This window comes from Rosa rugosa, chromosome 1, assembly GCF_958449725.1.
Source record: "Rosa rugosa chromosome 1, drRosRugo1.1, whole genome shotgun sequence".
In the NCBI taxonomy this organism is placed as follows: Eukaryota; Viridiplantae; Streptophyta; class Magnoliopsida; order Rosales; family Rosaceae; genus Rosa; species Rosa rugosa.
This window is the reverse complement of record NC_084820.1, coordinates 34935963-34955976: the sequence shown is the minus strand read 5'-3', so window position 1 is coordinate 34955976 and position 20014 is coordinate 34935963. Positions and strand designations below refer to the sequence as shown.

The 20014-nt window shown below is 38.0% G+C and overlaps 2 protein-coding genes across 2 annotated transcripts; both read right to left on the bottom strand.

The window, feature by feature from the left end:
* Positions 1-1883: 1883 nt before the first annotated feature.
* Positions 1884-8850, bottom strand: LOC133724748 (uncharacterized). Its single transcript, XM_062151579.1, has 8 exons — positions 7416-8850; positions 7214-7346; positions 4680-4895; positions 4292-4447; positions 3838-4090; positions 2870-3270; positions 2347-2463; positions 1884-2259 (listed from the first exon to the last, which is right to left on the bottom strand). Exons 1-8 carry the CDS (start codon positions 8351-8353, stop codon positions 1927-1929), a joined length of 2547 nt encoding a protein of 848 aa, XP_062007563.1. The 5' UTR covers positions 8354-8850; the 3' UTR covers positions 1884-1926.
* Positions 8851-13789: 4939 nt separating this feature from the next.
* LOC133724746 (pentatricopeptide repeat-containing protein At1g80270, mitochondrial-like) lies at positions 13790-19612 on the bottom strand. The gene is made up of 3 exons (XM_062151578.1): positions 19454-19612; positions 18205-18802; positions 13790-15359 (listed from the first exon to the last, which is right to left on the bottom strand). Exons 1-3 carry the CDS (start codon positions 19489-19491, stop codon positions 14112-14114), a joined length of 1884 nt encoding a protein of 627 aa, XP_062007562.1. The 5' UTR covers positions 19492-19612; the 3' UTR covers positions 13790-14111.
* Between the last annotated feature and the right edge of the window lie 402 nt (positions 19613-20014).

Below are 20014 nucleotides of genomic sequence, written 5' to 3'. Positions count from 1 at the left end.
TTCTTCCATAACCTGAGCTCGGAGAAAGAAGAGATAAGAGGGCCCTATGGAGAATGTGGTCAGAAATCCATAATAGAGTCCGACCACAACGACCGAATTGATTATCTTCATGCATAAGGATACTAGATTCCCTAGTATAAACGATTTTAAAATCATCACAAACCTCCCTTTTTTCTTTTCTATTGTAATTTCTGGATTATTATATGATGATTTTTTAACTTTCCATATATATCTAGAAATAGAAAGAGATAGAATAGAAACGACATCTCTTATCTCAATGACACCAAAGGGATATTAAATGAATGGAATTGGGATATGGATGGAATATAACACAGCCATGATGAGAGCACAGCCAAGACGGGGATGGGTTTTCTGCAACTTTTTTCTGCTAAGGAGGTTCTTAGATATTAATAGGATTAATTTCAGTTTACCCCCCTGAGGTTTGGGGGTGTCATCATGTCACCCCCTCGACTCTCAATTTTGAATTTTTACCCCCCAAACTTTTCAATTTCAGTCAGTCATGTCCAATTTCTCAGATTCTGTCCAAATTGGACGTTAATTCTGACGTTCTAACCCACTTTGAAGCCTTTTAAGGACACATGTGAGTTTTTTGTATATCTTGAAATGACCATAAAAGGCTTCAAAGTGGGTTAGATCGTCAGAACTAACGTCCAATTTGGACGGAATCTGAGAAATTGGACATGACTGACTGAAATTGGAAAGTTTGGGGGGTAAAAATTCAAAATTGAGAGTCGAGGGGGTGACATGATGACACCCCCAAACCTTAGGGGGGTAAACTGAAATTAATCCATATTAATATCTAAGGATTTCCTTGATAGACCCACTTTTCGATCGCATATCCACATCTCGACCGTTCAGTTTTTAGGTCCTAATGTACAGATCACTTTTGCAAATTTTCAACCAAATTAATGATCGTTAAGGTATCAAACTAGATTAAATCAATGAACGAACCAAATATGTCCAACCTGAACCATTCGTGTTCATAATTGTAAATCGCAGTTTTGAATGCCTTAATGATTATCAATTTGGCTGAAAATTTGCAGAGATGATCTATTCATATATACCTAAAAACTGAACGATTGATATGTGGATATGCGATCGAAAAGTGAGTATATCAAGGAAATTTAATATCTAAGGACCTCCTTAGCAGAGAAGGACTGAGGTTTTCAAAAAATGAATAAATACACACACACACACACACACACATATCTTTATTTTAATTTTTGCATGGTTGAAATTTGCATACGTCATCAGCTAATGAAGGCCGCCTAAAAATTAAATAGTCAAGATGTGGAGATGTGATCGAAAAATGAGTCTCACAAGCAATCCCTTAAAAAGAGAGAGAATATAAAAAAAATCCCGTACTTGAATGACTCAACACTAAAAGCTATTTATAATTTGAATGGCTTGGTTTTTGCCTTAAACAATTTTCAAATCTCCGAGGGTTTTCAAAAACGTATGTCTAACAATAGAACAAGTCTTTAACGTATACTACAGGCAGCTAATTTGAGATTCTACTTTGGTTTCAAAACCCTCTTTTGTAAATTGCTTTCCAGTCCATATATGTTGCCAACAACTATTACCTACTGGAAAATAAGCCTTCACATAATTAATATCTTTAATATCTTTGTCAAGGTCTCAACTCTCAAGGACAAGCAACACTAGAATCTACCAATCAGGATGTGCACATGTTCTCTAATTTGCATCTGTCTGAAAATCTTCATTACCCATCTAACAATGGAAGTCCTAAAATTTGAACAGTTGAGATGTGAAGATGTGATCGAAAAGTTGATCCCATAAGCGATCCCTTAAACATGCCAAAAAAAATGGATTCTTTACTAGAAGCGCCCTATATATATATATAGGCTAAAAACTATTTATAATTTGAATGGCCAGATTTTTGCCTTAAAGAATTTTCAAATCTCTGAGGTTTTTCAAAAACGTCTCTCCAACAACGGAACCAGTCTTAACAAATACAGCAGGGTAACCAATTTGAGCTTCTACTATGGTTTCAAAACCCTCTTCAGTAAACTGCTTTCCAGTCCATACATGTTGCCAACAGTCATTACCAGTTGGAAAATAAGCCTTCACATTGTTCATACCTTTGTCGAGGACAGGCACCACCAGAATCTCAGTACCAATCAAGAACTGCTGGTAACTCAAATTATGAACATGTTCATCATTAGGGTAATGCAGAAATAAGTGGCGGCATACAGGCAGGCCTCTATGAGTCGCTTCCTATAATGTAGGAAAGAAGTTTGTCATATTTTCTACGGAAATCTCAAAGGTTGTAATAAAATTGTATACAAGATGTTCAGGAATTACCTCGACGAGCTGGATCCTATAGAACTTCCAAGCTATATAGACTTTAGCAAATCGTGCAAAATGAGCTAGAGTTCTCTCATTTGAGTAGAATTGACTGTTGCAAGATGGTTTGTTTCCCTATTTGCAGAAGAGAGATAGTTAGATCAGCAGATGATAAGATCATACATGTTTTTGCGGTAATGGGTATGAAAACATCAAATGAAAATGACATACATTATTAAACAAACCTTTATTCTCTATTGGCATTGCATATTTGTTTTTATCTTGAGAGTATGTGGTGATGATTTTGCAGCTCTGAAATTAACTGATCTACGTACTTCTCTCTTGATTAAAGCATCTAGGTCATGTTGTAGTTTTTATCTTCAATCAATATCAATCATGAAATATACATGTTCAGTAAAAGGTTTTGCTCAGGACTTCCAAGATTCTACTTCTTTTCCCTCTTATTTTTACCAATGATAATTATTGATGATGATGACGATGATGATGCCTATGTATTTCAGATTGCAGATGTTGAACTTACTTCATGTGTCCGGAAAACAGTGGTGAAAGCATTTAGCTCCATCCATCGCAAAAGCAATTCTTCACTTCTTCGATACTTGATGAAAGGTAAATTTACAGCACAGTACCCTCCAATATCACTGTGATTGAAAGCATACCCTGAAATTCCACTGCTGAGTAGACCAACAACAGCACTCTTTATTCCGTCATGAATCTGCCAACTTACCATCTGATCTCCTTCCCAAAATAGCATTCCCCATTTGGGGCTATCTCTGAAACCAGCCCTCATGAAAAAGACCAAGGCCTCTTGTGGATCTTCTTTCTCCTTTCCCACACGGTTAGCTTTCCATTCTTCCACAAACTCTCTATTTATTTGGGCCCATAGCTCTGGGTACTTGTTGTGGGCTGAAATAGGATCTTCGCCTGAAACGATGAATAAAAATCCTTATCAAAAGACTGAATGAAACATTTACATACAAAATAAGACACTTAGACTCGCCTGCAATGTCATTCTGAACAAATAATTTTATAGTTCTAACTTCTAAGTGACTTAATGAAACATTGAATTCAATTCAATTACCAAAACTACAAAACAAATGGAACACTTCAAATGAAGGGTATATCTTGATGAAGTAATTTCTGTTTTTGTTGGCATAAAGGTGAACCTGCCGGTTTGAACATTATTAGAACTGTTGTTATGAGGCTGTGAGAGAAAACATAGTTAAGAAGTGACTGAGGGAAAACCATTACAGAACATTTCAAGCTTAAGAGAGCATCCAAAATGTAAATGCTTGCCTTTTTCTTTGATAGAAAATCTTCTAACCCTAGTCTTCTTGCCTTGTATGTCAGGATATTTGTTCACTACTAAAGTAAAAAGAAATTATAATTCAATCTATGAGATTCCAATTCACACTTTGTCACATGGCATAACAGAACTCATGACCAAGGTCATGAGAGGACCCTTTAAAGAATCAAGTTGAGGTTCCGAACCTGAATAGAGGGTGGCATCCACAGGCAGGCCTTCACCAAAATCAGCCATCCACCCTCTGACTCCATCATCAACCATTTCCTGAAGAATCTGCTTGAACCAATTTCCAGTATCTGGATGTGTCAAGTCCAACATTCCTACATCAAAAGCAGTATTTGGAACCATATAAGGTTCTCCTTGCTTGTCTTTCACTAATATGTCCAACTTCTTTGCTTCCTCAAAGAGGTTTCTCCTTATGTTTGACTTTTCATGACACTGAAATAAGTATCAGCACAGATTTTGGTTCCATGTGAGACATTGTCATTCATTTCACTTGGTTAAGAAAAGAAAAGCGTGATGATCATACATGCCCGTTTGCCTTTTGAATCTTAAAGTGATTAGTGACAATGAGTGATTGTGGGAGTTGTACTAAAAAAGTTTATACAGAAATTAGTTATTGAAGATGAGGATATATACCGGAGCTAGACATGGGTTGCAGTATGTCATCACTTTAATATGCTGAGCACTAAGATCTTTGATTAGTTGTTGCCATCCCATATACCTTGTTGAATCTACTTCCCAATTCCACCAGAGTTGTGATCCAACCAATGTCTCTCTGTGGCCCACCCAATCCTGTGAAAGAAGTATGAGGGTTAAAAACCATACTTCTAGTCATACATTTTACTTGACAAAATTTGGTGGAAATAATTAGAAATTAGTTTTCTTACAGTTTTAAATTGCTCAATAGCTTATGCGAAGATGAAGAATTGCAAATATTGTTGGGATTGATCAAATAAAAAACCAAAAAACATGTTAAACGGTTCATATGTAATGTAGATTGTTTTGGCGCACGGGATGTACATACCTGCAACCAGAATGCTGAAACTGGAGCATTGTAACTCTTAAGCTCATTCCAAATACGACGTACAGATTTTGTGCCACCCTGCATGCCAACAACAGCTCCAGAAATAATCCAGTCTGGAAGTTTAGGAGGTCTCCCAATGGTTTCAGTGAAACATTCAATGAGCTCAGTCGGTGAGTTTCCATGCAATATCCGTCCCTCTACTGAATTCCCATGTATCTGCAAGCTCCAGTATACACAAAAATGGAAAACTGCACGTTTGAGATACTGTATGAGCTGAGCCAGTAAAAATATGGCTCTTTTATTTTATATAAGAAACTGAACTTTATTGATTAGATGAAAAGATAAGACATCCACAAAGCTCTTAGATACACCAGCAAATGGTAAATAAATAAAAAGATCCATAGAAAAAAGAAACACCAAACAGAAGACTGGATTAACAAACTGCTACATTGCAATCTAAGAAAACAGTAAAAGATGAGCTATTCCTAAAACAGAGAAGATTCAAAAGTTGTTCAGAACCAGACTGTCCCACAAGACATGAATCTAATCCTAGTGGTACAGAGTACAATACTCTTATTACACCTAGTTTCTGGTCTTCTGGTGCTTTTAAGTTATCGTTCAAGACCTGCTAGACAACCTACACTCGGTAGGAAAAAAAAAATTCTGACCATGGTCAATTAATAAACTAAAAGAAGTAACACACAAAAGAAGTTGTCGAACAATATTTATAAATGCATATGTTCGCATGTATGTTATGTTCACTCTCTAGTTCTCATGAATATGCATGCAATCTACTTAACATTTATTAGTCTTCTCTTTCATTTATCAACTCGTGTTCTCTCAAGCGATAACACACACACACACACACACACTTATAAAGTCTATAATATGACTCGTCAAACTTCCATAAATCCTTGTTTCATCAAGCAAAACCACTTACACATTACTATATCTATGATATGATCCAGATTTCAAACAAACATGGAAAGACCGATTTAAACAAGTCAAAAGAATGACAATGATATTCAAAACTAATCATATCTGTATATTTTCCTGCACATTTGCCTCTAAATAGGTTTCAACTCTGAATTTTCCAAGTACAGCACAAAGATAGGTTCAGATTGATCAAGCGAACAATATGAACTAGCAATCCAAGACCCTAAAACATTCAAGAAACTCACCCATTGAAAACTCATGAACCTTTGTAGTAATAAAATTCGACCGAGAGTTTTACTCAAACAGAACCAAGAGAAAAACAGAAGAACAAAACCATCTACAATCATGAAGATAATAAGAAGATGAAAGAACAATTTGGACAGTATGGAAAAGTTGGTAACTGGAAGCGAGAGCACTCCATTTGCAATGAAAAAAGAGAAGAAACGAATATAGATGCTGATAAAATTTGCTCAAGGGTAGTCATTTTGACAAGGTGGTGTCACTGTCTAAGAGGAAGATGATAGTATAAGGAGAAGCAGGGTATGATGTCATTCAAACTTCACAGAAAGAGATCAGACGTTTGGGCTAGGTTCAAATTAAAAGAAAAGAATGGCAAGCTATAAGATGTGTACAATCTAATCTGATTGGAGTGTCCTTTTAATTAAAAAAAAAAAATACTGTATTGCCTAATTTAAATACAGGTCTTTACAGTATCTTTCATACAATTAGGTCACAACAATTTGCTATTATGTCCTAGCTCACATTACATTCCCTAAACACCCTTTTCCAAAGAGCTAAACCAATCACAAATGATTGACACTCTCACTTGCTTCTTGCAAGTTATACAAGGCTTAGGGGAGAAACAACCAAAAGGTTGTATCCTTCGAAGCAAATCACAACTATGTATTTAGCTTCCCATGTGTACTAGTCCAATCTAACACCCAAACATTAGGAGGGAACTTAGGCATCCTAAATTCCCAATTACAAAATAACGATTGAACTAAGGAAGTTAAAGGGTTATGCATAAACTGCTAAGATTAAAAAAAATAAAAACTAAAATAAAATCAGTCCCAGCCTTAAACATTCACCTACTTTTATCTTGTCTTGATCACCCTTGAGCCAAGAGTATAAGCACCAAAGCTCCCCAACTTCCAGATCATTCAATTTCGGTCTAAACCCAAAAACCCTCCAAGGAAAAAACACAACCATTTGTACCAGCATAGCATTGGTATAGTTATGATATACTGATAATCTATATGAGAGAGGATATGAATGGAAAAAGGCTATGTACCCACCTATCTCTATTCCAAGCGCCGCTTTATCTGAGCTCTTGCTAGCTCCTTATCTATTTTAGAAGGTCCTGTACTTGCTTATCTGACAATTCTATGTAAATGCTAATATTAAACTTAATTCTCGCTAATGATTCTAATATGAGACAAAAACACATAGATCTCCCTTTGCTACCTTTTGGACCCAAACTCAATCCCAACCTTGCAGTTCCTACATTATTCGGTCTAAATAAAATTCTGAAGAATCCAAATAAAAAATATAAATGGCATGGTGACTGAGTGCAAGATGCAATAGTTATTCAAAAGTACCTTTATCTGAACTTTGTCATGTTGTGTTAGATCAAATACGCAATAATCATATCCTTCAAGGTAAAGAGATTTCATCTTTGAAGTCATATAGAATGGGGAAGGAGCATAGGTTGTACTCCAATCGCCGCCAGCCCTGCAATGCGGGAAGAAATCAAAACTCATTTGCCAATATCTCATTGTTAAATAGAAGTAGATGGGTTACCTGTAACTGACTAAGTTAGCTGCAAAGGTAATAGGCTGATCTCCTCTCCCAATACCCTGTTCCTGAACAAAAATGGGCACCCTTTTGCCCTTAAAATCCATAAAAGAGAATTGCTCCCCAAATCCATAAAACCTCTCCTTTTCTTCACTTGAATATGTCAGGCACACCCTGTTGAATTCTTTGAATTGTTGAGCCTCAGAGGGAAGCAAGACAAACCCTCTGGGCCTCGTAAAGGACCAAGACCACCGCAGCCTGGGTTTCTGAAACCGACCCAGCAGCCTAGTTCTAAAACCCTTGTAAGTAGCTGCTTTGGTGGGAAATTCAAAGTTGGGTTGTCCGAGCTTCACTTGGAACCCAATTTGATGACTGCATTTCTGTTCAAACAAAACCCAATACTTTGCACAAGCAGAAGATCCCTTCCCCTCAAATTTCAGAAAACGCTTCTTCCTCCTCTCCGTATTGAAAACCCAGCCAGTTACAAGGACAATAGGGAATTGGGTACCTGGAGAATCTGATTCCAGGTCCAGCCCTGAAAACCCAGATGGAGAATCATGATGATCAGACTGACTGATCACCCTTATGTCTTGAATGGTTTGGTGATGGCAAACCAGATCAACACAAATGTCTTCGACCACAAAAGAACCCCTGCTTTCTTCCACTCGTGTTTGAGCCACTGCTGCAGAGACAAAGGCTTGACCAGGAACGGTGGACCATATGGCTCTCCTGGGCTGCCATCGGTGAGAAATTGACAAAGACCCGCCATTGCTGGTGTTCCAAGACAGCTCAAAATCCTTTCCAATATCAAAACGTTGGGGTGAAGGCACCGTTTCAGAATTAAAGACAAGGTTTCCTTGGATGAGCGGGAGAGAGAGAGGTGCGGAAGGGAAAGGATTGTTCAAGTGTTTGTGGTGCTTTTTGGTGATCTTGAGGGCACTCATTTTTTTTCTTTTTTCTTTTCCTGTGTCGTCCAAGTGTTCAAACTTCCAAACAAGGGTCTGCACGGTCTTCGACCGTCTGTCCCTTTGATCCCTCTGCGGATCAGTCTCCTTCTCCTTATCTCTTTTTCTTTTTTTCTTCTGCTTTGGTTACTGACTTTGTTTCTGAGGATGTTTTGTATGGTTTAGAGATTTGGGTTATGGAGATCTTTCGATGGGTTCTATGCTGCTGTACTTGCACGGGATTGTTTTGGTTGGACTCCATGTCTTCATCGGCAGATCTGGTGACGTTTCTGTGTCACCTTTGGGCTTGGCTGGTGGCGGCGACGTCACTACGTCATCTCCCTCCTGTTAGATCTGCACTGTGGCTGAAGATTGTAGGGCTATTTGGTTTTGTTTGTTGCTTTTTATTTGGGCTCGTTTTGGGTCTTTTGTTTGTAATGTTGTTCTTGTTTGAATAAAAATCTTTCCATCACCAAAAAAAAAAAAAAAAAAACTTCCAATATTTTCTATGCTATTTATTAACATGGATACATATGTCGTTGATAAAATATAGATTGCAAAATACCAAATTATTTTCATACTTTTCAAGAGTTTCATGCGCTATTTGTTTTTTCTTTGTGTAATGAATCTTGACTACCTTGGTGTTGCTATTCATTATAGTGCATCTCGTCTTGTTTCTGCACTGAGGTTCCCCCAAGTGAACCTGGACAAAATAGCTTAAACAAGTCATCGCGTGTGATTCCTGCACAAGAGGAAATTTTTTTTTTATCTTTTCTTCTAAGAACATATACTGCTGAAAAATTAATTTTCACATGCAAAAGATAGTATAAAGAAAAAGAGAAAATAAATTAAAGTAAATAGACAACCAAACTAAAAGGACGGTAGCCCATTTTGGGCCTAAAGGCATAGTCGAAACCCAAGTTTCCCGGTTTGGGCCTAACACATTGATGTCATTGCTAGATTCCCGTGTAACAAAGAATGCGTGCATTATCTACGTGTCGTACGAGGCCACCACTTGAAGAATGATAGTTGGGTACCTTTAGGCCATCTCCAACCCAAAGGGCTAAATTTTAGCTTGAATTCTATACTATTCATTGATCTGACATTAACCGTCTCCAACCCGTCAAGACTAAATTATATCCCTAAAATATATTTTAACATTTTGGATATGTTATATACGGGAAGGTTCTGAAGAGGACGTCCGCAACCCAGAAAAAGTGCGGACGTCCTCTTCAGAACCTTCCCTATGTTATATATATATATATATATATATATATATATATATATATGTCAATTGACTTATAGTAATTGAAATAATTTTTATGATAAAAAATATTTTTTCCGTTGTATTTTTTTTTAAAGATAATTAAAAATATCTTTAACTAATTTTGAAATGGAATAAAACTGGAATCATATTTTTAATATTTATTTATTCATGACAAAAGCATTTAAAAGTTACACAACAAAGTAAGAAAATGCAAACACTTGTCAGTGACAACCCTGACAACGGCTAAAAAAACAAAAAAACAAACCCAACGGCTATAAAAAAAAAAACCTAACCAACGGCTATTTAAAAAAAAAAAAATTACCCAACGGCTAGCTGACGTCATGCTGTTGTCAGCCTCCACTACTAGGCGTGGGCCAGCATGCTTCTGATCCAATTTTTTCAAGGGCCAAAGGGCTCTCCTTAGGGTTATTTTTAGCCATTTAACCTCACATTTGCCATTGCTGAAACCTTTCTGTAACTAAGAGCCAGGGAAAGTTTCTAGAGAGAGAGGGTCCTCCTTCTCTCTAGAAATTTTCTCAAATCAGCCATCATTTTGAGAGTCTCACCATCACCTCTGTTTCCACCACCACCACCACCACTACTTTTATCTCCATCTCCACTCCATCCACCCAGCCTTTTTCTTGACCAGATCTGCCATTTTCCTTCATTTTCCATCTCTTTCTCTTCCCTCTATTTCCTTCAAGTTCTCCATCTACCCATCACTTGCTGCTGCCATCATGAGCTCTGCCATGACTGGGCGAGCTCTCACTCTCACCAACCACATCACCTCTCCACCTCTTCACTCCTTCACCACAACCCAAATCCTATCTCACATCAACTCTTCATCAATTTTTTAGCACAGATCTTCTTCCTCCTTTGTTATTGTTTTTGTTTGACAGGTTTGACCAATTTTGCTTTCAGATCGGCTCCATGCTCCACCATCTCTAAACAAACTTTCACCCGTTGGTGGATTTTTGTTATATCAACAGAGGGTGTCCAGATTACCTCGGTAATCACTCCCTCTTTGGTTATTCGGTTTCTATTGGGCGTTCTTGAGCCCGCTAGTGTGTCACAACCGGTGGAGAAGGCGGTGCGATCTGATGCGGCGGCGGCGAATTGACGTCAGATAACAACTTGATTACTGCGGCAGGAAGACTATGCGGCTGATGAAGATGTGGTGGCTGTTAGAATGTTTAGGGTTTCTTTCTTTTACATTTGGGCTTCTGACTTGTAATTTGGCCACACCCATTATGGGTTGTATTTTGTTTATGTTGGGCCTTAAGTGCCTCTATTGCTGGGCCTATGTGCCTCTTGTTGCTGGGGCCTATGCGCCTCTTGATGTTGGGGTCTTTTGTACCTCTTGTATTTGGATGTACTAGTTGGACCATCTAATACATATTTTCCATTGACCAAAAAAAAAAAAAAAAAACCTCACATTTGCCCCTCAAATTTGGCACTTTTGCCCCTTAACATCATGGGTTGAAGTTGAATTGGGCTATTTTTTGCCCCCTTAGCAGTTTGAACTAATGGGTTGGAGGTGGCCTTATCAACCAGTGTATGCTCCAGCCTAGTCAGTGGGGTAATTCTTCCATTGCCAATTCTTGCAGTCCATGCTACCGAACATACCTGAAAAATCACGACGTTAAACTTTGTTAAGAAGCCTCACCAAGTCTGCAGCATTTGGAGGCTAAGCTTCTATTGCAGTATAAAACCAATTCAATGACTTGGGTGCAGTAGAGTTCCCCATCCAACAGACCTCATCGCATTGGTTTACTGATGCTCCATAGGCAAGCATTGTGCAACCAAGTCAATTTTTGCACCCAAAAATAATAATAAAAAAAAAATATCATAGTTGCATACCCCAGACAAGATGCAAGTGAAAAGTGAACGTCCTATTCTATATTTCTATAGCGTCTTTAAAATTCTTTCCGCAAGAAATATTGGATCTTTGATGAAATAATCTTCTAGAAGATTTTTGCCTCGTACATGTTTATGTCTTTCGACATTATGGGCACGACGAACCTCGTCATCTAGAAGGATCAGCATAATTCACTTAGTACTTAGCCATCACAACTACGACAAGCTCATTATTTGCTTCTATATGGTGTTCTGCTTCCTCACTTTTTCACAGCATTTGTCTTTGTTTTTTTATTTTTTTTTAATGACAAAAACACAACAAAACAACTAAAACACAAAACCACGACTAACTCCCCATCTCAGTTAATCCAAATAGAATGCTAGGGACACAGAAAGGGGAAGGCAAAAGAGCCAAACAAACGGATTTCGAGATTGATGAGTTAAGGATGCTAGATGATCAGCAACAAAGTTGACTTCTCGGTATATGTGCCGGAAGAAAATAGAATTAACCTGTTGAGCTAGATGCTTAATATCTTGAACCAGATTTTAATTCTCTAAAGAACAGCAGCCCTCCCTTGAATGCAGTCAGTCAGGAGCTTTGGATCCCCCTTAACAAAGATATTGGGATAATAATGAAGTAAGACAGTGTGTAAACCATCTCTGAGAGCAGTTGCTTCTACAATTAGAACACTAGAATGACCTAATCTTTTGTTAGTTGCAACACAAGGATTTACCTATAGTAGCTGAGTCATTTCTATGGAACCATCAAAATTTAATTGCACTTGCTCTGAATCAGGAGGTTGCCATATGAAAATATTTGGACAACTTAGGCTGACTACTCTTAGGGTTAGCCTGATAGTAATTTATTTCCCATCATAATAGCCCCAAACAAGGTTTTATTAGGGGAAGGAACTAACTGTTGAAAGACTAACCTATTTCTAGAATGCCAAATGGACCAAAAATAAGCAGCACTTGAGCAAGAGAATCAGAAGATGAACCTACATTACTAATATGATCTAGCCAAGAAATAAAATAGCCATTCCACTGAAGAGGATTAGAAGAATGAGTTAAAGTCCAAACCTGATGAGTGAAAGGACAATACATAAAAAGCTAGTCAATAGTTTCTGGAAGAATTAGTACAAAACGGACAAAGAGGAGACATATTATGATTATAAGCACAAAGCTTATCTCTTGTTCTTAAACGATTTCTAATTAGAATCCAAGCAAAGATCTTAACTTTGGGAGGTAAATTTAACTTCCACATTTTATTTAACAAAGAAGCTTTAGAGTGAGCATGAACCTGTTGAGATTGAAGCCAAGAAGCACTTTTAACAGTGAAAGTACCTGATCCTGAAGGGCCCCAAACAAACTCATCCTGGTAGGAAAGAAAGGCAAAGGAATAGATATGATCTTATCAACAATATCAGTTGGAAGAATATTCAACAAAGCTTCTTTACCAAAAGAATATGGATAAAATGAGAAACTTTAAGAGGCCAATTTAATTGATTTCTCTACTGTTATGGAATAAATGAAAATAAAGGAAAAGGCATAACCCAATTGACGAACCAAAAAAGAATAGAATGACCATCACCAACAGTCCATCTAAGAACTTCATATAGCAAGTCTTTAGCATCTGAGATGCCCTTCCCAGCTAAAGAATGCAAAGCTGTTGCACCCCGTACCCAAAAGTTCGATAATCATCTTCACTTTTAACTTCGATTCGAAACTTTTAGGGGCTTCCAAAAGTTGACTTTTTAATTTATTCACTTTACCAGAAAACTTCTTCTGGAAAGTTGTAGAGGGCGTTAAATCGAGCACATGAAAAAGCACTTTAAAATCAAAGTTGTAACGAATAAGTTATTAAGGATTTAAGTTAGTGACATTTTTGTAATTAGGGGGAACCCTGATACTATAAATAGTAGCTTCCTGTTTTGGAAACCACCTATATAGAAGGTCCTGGAAATAGAAACCCCCAAACCCAGAAATAGGCAAATTGGCGTCGAACCTGCTTCTCGGCCTCACCGGCACCGATTCTGGCCACCTCAGGCCATGAAATTTGTTCCATCAGAACCGCGTCGACCTCTTCTTCCTCTCTGTGGCGGCGGCGTACAATGAATTCGGCAGTGGAAGGTGGAGCAACTGAAAAACTCGTTGGCCGACTCCTTCTGAATAAAGGAGCGGAATTGTTTTTTAATGTAATGGCACCTATCCTCCCTAGTTAGGGCTTTGTATCTGTGCCATTCTGGCTTGCGTTACTATGAATGAAACTATTATCTTTCCCTAAAAAAAAAAAGTATCGGAACAAAAAAAGAGAACATTTTAAAAATAATAGCTTTCACAGAATAAGATAACATGGCATATTCTAACACTAGGGTAGGAACTAGGAACAATAAGTCATCAGAATCAACGACAACTATAACACAGGTAATGAACAAAGTCTATGAAAGTCAAGATCAAAATCCCACAATGCCCAAGTTTTTGCCATACGGTAGATAAATACTCCAGCATGGGGAAATAAACTCTGAACTTGAAATAGATAGTTGCAAAACATAATATGAACCTACAATGTTATAGATAGTGGCTCCTAGATCAAAAGATTCAATTATCCGATCTGAAGAATAACCGTCAAATTCCTCAATCAAGCAAATCAGACACTGCTGTCTTCTTAAATGGATCGACTTGTGTCAGCTGCCCAAGCAGAGCTTTGTTGGGAAAGATATTATCCGACTTCATTCTCTCCCAGATTCCATAGGCTGGAGCCTTGGCATTTATATAGGCCTGGACAAGAGATTGGAACTGACGAAGTCGAGCTGTGTAACCGGCCTGTCTCATCCTATAAAATATCTTTTCTGAGTTATGGATATCACCCCTCCTTGAATATTGATCCATAATAGCCATATAAGAACTAAACATTGGCTTCTTCTGGTTCTTCTCAGCAGCCTTCTGCAAAATAGAATCAGCCTTTTCAACCTCTCCAGTTTCCACATAGAGTTTTACAAGTGCATCCCAAATTAATGGGCCAATCTCGCAATTGCTATCTGCCATAAGCTTAACAAGATCTTTGCCTTTCGCAAGCATCTTATGGTTCGTATACACCTTCAAAAGCACAGCATACTGCCTGGAAGAAAGTCTCTTCCATGTTTTCAACATCTTATCAAAAACCGCCTCTGCTTCTTCAATTTTATTCAACTTTCCCCAAGCTTCAATTGCAGCCAAGCATTCTTCAACCCGAGGATTTGACACACAAACCTTCCAAACTCTCCCCACTTCATCAACCTGACCCAGTTCTGCATAAAGGGGAAGCAAAGTTCGGCAAGCCCAGCGGTTCTCCTTTAAGTTACCGCCTTCCATCTCCTTCAAAAGAACCTCAGCTTTTTCTTTCAGTCCACCAGAGGCATAATGCTTAGCCATTATAGCTTTTACAGTAATGTCTGGTTCAATGCCTTCAGTTTTCATTGTTTCGTAAACTTGTTCCATTCCAGCTATGTCATTGGATTGGCCTTTGGTATCTATTAATAGTTTATAAGTGAAGGCAGTCGGTTTCACATTTTCTTTCTCCATAAAAAGCAAGACATCTGCTATTTTCTTCTTGTCAAGCCTTTTGTAAAGAAGGACCAACTGGTTGCACGTAAATGGGGTAACTGGGAATTCTAGATCCTTCATTTTGTTGAAAATGTCCTCGGCTTTCTTCAAATTGTTGGCAGCAACGCAATTAGCCAACAGGGTTCGGTAGATTACCTCACCTCTAAAGGACTGTGGGATCAACTCAACATACTTCTCTGCCTTCTGGAGGCCACGTATTTTGGAAATTAAGTCCAGGCGAGATGAATAATCTCTTTCAGTAAATTCGATCTGCTTATGTGCTTCCAACCACTCTGAGAGCTGCAAATCGACAGAGCATTACAGAATTTCAAAATTTAAGTCAGCACAAAATACTTCTAGAAAACTGGAAATCAAACGGAAGAAAGCAACATGCATTTATAGTGCCAGGAATACTCTGGTTCCAAGAAAGCAACATGTTATATCTGTGGCCAATTCCAAAACTGAAAGAGAATACTTCTGCTATGAATCAGACTCAGAACTCATGACTCCAGCTCCAGTCTCCAGGGCAATAAGTGTTTAAATCAGACTGATCCACTATTTAACATAAGACTATACAACTTACTAAAGTATCTGAGAACTCATGACTCCAGGCCAACTCTTAATTTACCCTGCACTCTAAAAACGGAGTTAAGGCGATAACTCGATGATATTCCCATTTTGTCCAGTTAAAGTCAGTGTTATTGACGATCATGTTTCAGGCTTACTCATCCCACCTTCTAGTGCAGTTGCATCAACCAATAAGAAGAAGAAACAAAGAAGTAAATCTGTGTCATGAGTCATGACTACAAAACAAGAAACTATTCTAGTTGGGAAAGAGAAAAGGAACATAAGTGCTATAACAATGCTGCAACGATCAATAAGATAAGGGCACACTTAAAATATTTCCTTGGTATAATGTAAATGATGACTGACCAAACTTATCAAGAAAAGGAAGTGCTACTGAAAAACAAACTGCTACAGTAGAAATGAATTGCAATTCCAAAGCTATGGAACAACTTTAAAGAGATTCAATATAAGAAATTCGAATTCAGGATTACATGAGAACAGTGGCGGAGCCATTCAGGGGCCAGGAGTGGCCATGGCACCTCCACCATTTTATAAATCTCTTAGTTAGCTATAATTAAGCAATTATAAGAATGAAAAAACTATAAACAAGCGATTCCTCAATAGTGACCAAAAAAATATATCAATTTTGATTAATTAGAGCTATAACTAATGCTTGCAGTAGATTCCTTATAATCATCTAGTGCACTTGTGGAGAATTAATTAAAAAATGCTTCTAAAAAGTAATCGAAACTAGTACAATTGTTCTTTACTTTTTGCTCCCGCCCCCTCCACCCCTGCATGTGAACTAGAGATTTCATTCATTTTTTATAACATAATAAAAAGCTTTCCTTCACAAAAACTAGATATAATGTGTTTGTTCCCCACCCAGTCTTTTATGACAAGGCTGTCAAGTGAATGAACTAGCTTCTCCTATCCCATCATGCCCATACGTCAGGCGCTTGCATCTTACGCAAAAGAACTCGACTGATAAAGTTCACTAACACTCGTAAATATTATCAAGGAAAGTGTCCCTGCCCACCTGGGGGTGGTCTATGCTTCAACTGCATATATGTCTATGTCATGCCTGCGGAGTGGCTCATTTGGTACTTGCAACTTGACTGATATCATGTATTTGTCCCCCAGTCAGTCACTTATGGCGAGGCTGTCAAGTGAATGAACTAGCTTCTCCTATCCCATCAAGCCCATAGGTCAGGCGCTTGCACCTTACATAAAAGAACTTGACTGATAGAGTTCACGAACACTTGTAAATATTATCAAGGAAAGTGTTCGTGCCCACCTGAGGGAGGTCTATGCTTCAACTGCGTATATGTCATGCCTGCGGAGTAGCTCATTTGGTAATTCCTTCATTCTCAATTCATTAAGGTTGGGGATGGATCGCACAAGCTATGTGATTGCATCAAAACGCTAGAACTCATATAAGAGGAGCTTTTGATCATGAGCTACAACACATACAGCAGCAAGGACTCATGGGCCACAAACCGCCCAAACCACTCCTTTACTCAATGGATAGCATGCTTACTTACCTATGGAGCATGAACATGATGTAATACGGTGATTATATGGTATACGCATCATTCATTCTGAGATGATGCAAAAAGAATATGGTGATTATGTGATGTAGAAATCTCAAAGCTAAGCTGATGCAGGACCAATAGACAAAAGAACTGTAGAACTAGGGTTCGCTTTAGGATTTGATTGCTGCGGGTGTCGATTGTTTAGACGAAAAGGAATTTTGAATAACAAAGTTAAGAAGAAAGGGATAGAACTACCAGCATCACACCCGTAAGGTTCTAGGATAAGGCTACTAGCATCACACCAGTAGGGTTTAAAGGCATCACACCTAGGGTTAGGTTGCATCTCACAAACCTGGAGAGAAGCAAAAGCTTTCAATTTTTATTAACTCACAACTCTGAAAACAAAAGACAACAAAGGCCTCTATATATAGGGAGGCTAAGATAATTCTAGAATAACTAGGAATATCCCTATGCTTAAAAGAATCCTAAAGAAATAATCCTAATAATAAAAGCCTAGATTTATTTGAACTACTTTCCAAATCCTGACTTAAAATAATCTGCTTGTATTCTTCATCATAAGCCACATGAACCTTCATGCTGAGAATAGACATACACCATATGGTCCCTACTCTAGTTCACTAACAGTAAAACTGTCAAGCAAGGGATCAAGCAACAGGCCTCTCTTTCTATGATCCTAGCTTGAAGTAATAAATACTGAAGCCATCAGAGACAACTCTGCAGTACGTACAGAAATCAAAGAAATACCCCTCTCCCCCTCACAGAAGGAGAAAATCTTTTTGGAGTAATTGTTATAATTGAAAAATTAAATAAACTACACCCCCCAACTAAGATTTAATAGAAGCTATATTTGGACATCTATTTACAAAAGCAACCTACGTTTAAAAGTTATATAAAAATAAATAAATAAATAAATAAACAAGTTCAGAGTTATACCTAAAATGCAGATAAGACGAAAGTAAAACGCTTGAGAATTGCATAAATCACAAAACTCAAAGCATAAATCTAAAAACATGTGAAATCACCTGCAATGCCCTCCCAAACATTCGACGTCTGCGTAAGTTTAGCATGGCCAATGAGATCTCTGCCCTGCTTAAATCATTTCCTTCTTTAACCCACTTATCCAGAGCACTATGAACAGATAAACCCGGAAATTCTAAGATGGCTTTGAAAAGTGCTGAAACATCCCTTCTCCTTGGCGACCTTTTCTCATTTGGATCGGTCTCTGTCTCAGATAACTCCAGCTCATTTTGAGAAGGTTCAATGTCTTCTTCATCATCAGAGACTTCTGGTCCAGAGATTAATTCATCTTCATTTTCATCGTTTGTATTGCTCACCTGAATTGCCTCAGCAGTAGGTGGCGTTTCAAGTTCAGAAAACCCATCTTCCAAGTCATCTTCCTCCCCACTGCTTTTTGTACCAGCTTGTGAAGAAAGGCTGCGTCTATCTATAGAGAACTTTGACAAAACATCCGTTGTGTAGTATAATCTCTTGGAAGGCAGATATCCACCGGACACTGATTGAGGGGACTCGAGGAAAGAAGGCTTGTCTTGTATGTAAGTAATTGGTAGCTCCAAATTAGCACAACAAGCATGGGAAGTTCCAATGCTAAATCCTTGCTTCCTGGAAACAAAAGGAGAAGTAAGTATAGGATAATACCAAGTAGAGAAGAATATGGCAGACATAAAAGAACCAAAAGATGAAGAATTGCATTCACACACTATTTGCAACAAAAGGAAAAGCGTAAACCAATCCAATAATAGGACATACATTAATACATGTGTATACCATAAAATTCGGAAGCGTGCGACTGTTGTCAAGATTGAAACATTTACAATAGTATTGTTAGAGAGAAAGGTGCCTTTTGGTAGGTGTTATTTCATAACCATGAGAAGGAGTGAGTGCTATAATGATAGTAAAACAAGATGCAACAGCGGAATGATTTTGGTATAAAATATCTGTTTATATGCCACAAAGGGCAAGGACCTGAAGCAAATGGACTTTTCTTCACTCTCTCCTTCACTTTATAAATTCAATTCTTTTTGTTTTTGTTTGTAACTAGATATCGAAACAGCTTCATGTTTTCATTTCTCAAGAGCTGCACTGAACTTAGGATTTCTAAAACAAAAACTTTGAAAATCGAAAATTTATCAAAAACCCAGCAGGAAAAGAAACGAACATTTTTGTTTGATCGAGTATAAACTGAAAGATGTCATAAATCCCCCAACAAAGAAGCGGGGATTAAAGATGAATCGAGCGAAGAGAGATGCATACCTGAGAGGAAGAGATACACGACGACGAAGAGCCCACATGGCGATAGATAGTAAGCAAATCAGAAGCCCCTGATAGTAACAAAGGAAATGGCGTCTCTTAAACCCTAACAAACCCCGCGCTCTGGGTTTTAGCTTTTCTTTTATGCTTCTTTTCTTAGGATGATGAGGCGCCCCGCCCTTTGAGGTAAAGTGTTTAGTTACGTGGGCCTGGACGTTTAGACCCTAGGGACCGGCCCAAAACCGAATCCAAAGCAACGTAGTTTGGACATCTCCCACCGTAAGCCATAATCCTATTTATGGCCTTCAACATACTCCCACCGTAAGCTATATCCCAAATGCCAAGAAAAAAATTTGGCATTCTGAAATTTGCTAGGCCAAATTTGGGCTCAGATTTGATAAGCCCAATGGTGGGCCCTACTGACTTTTTTTTTGTTTCATTAATAACATGAATATTACATTTAAGAAAAATCATTTTTCCTATATATATGGGTTATTTATAATGTTACTAAATATTAAAATTACATCATTGTAAATATCTTGTTGAGATCTTCAATATGAGCCC

Coding starts and splice junctions, on each gene's coding strand:
- LOC133724748 (XM_062151579.1), bottom strand. CDS start 8,353: ATGAGTGCCCTCAAGATCACCAAAAAGCACCACAAACACTTGAACAAT. Junction 4,448..4,679: donor TTTCAGCATTCTGGTTGCAG/GTATGTACATCC, acceptor CTTCTTTCACAG/GATTGGGTGGGCCACAGAGA. Junction 2,464..2,869: donor CTGTTTTCCGGACACATGAA/GTAAGTTCAACA, acceptor TTCTGCAAATAG/GGAAACAAACCATCTTGCAA.
- LOC133724746 (XM_062151578.1), bottom strand. CDS start 19,491: ATGTGGGCTCTTCGTCGTCGTGTATCTCTTCCTCTCAG. Junction 18,803..19,453: donor CGTGTATCTCTTCCTCTCAG/GTATGCATCTCT, acceptor TTTTGTTTCCAG/GAAGCAAGGATTTAGCATTG. Junction 15,360..18,204: donor TGTTTGGGAGGGCATTGCAG/GTGATTTCACAT, acceptor GTCGATTTGCAG/CTCTCAGAGTGGTTGGAAGC.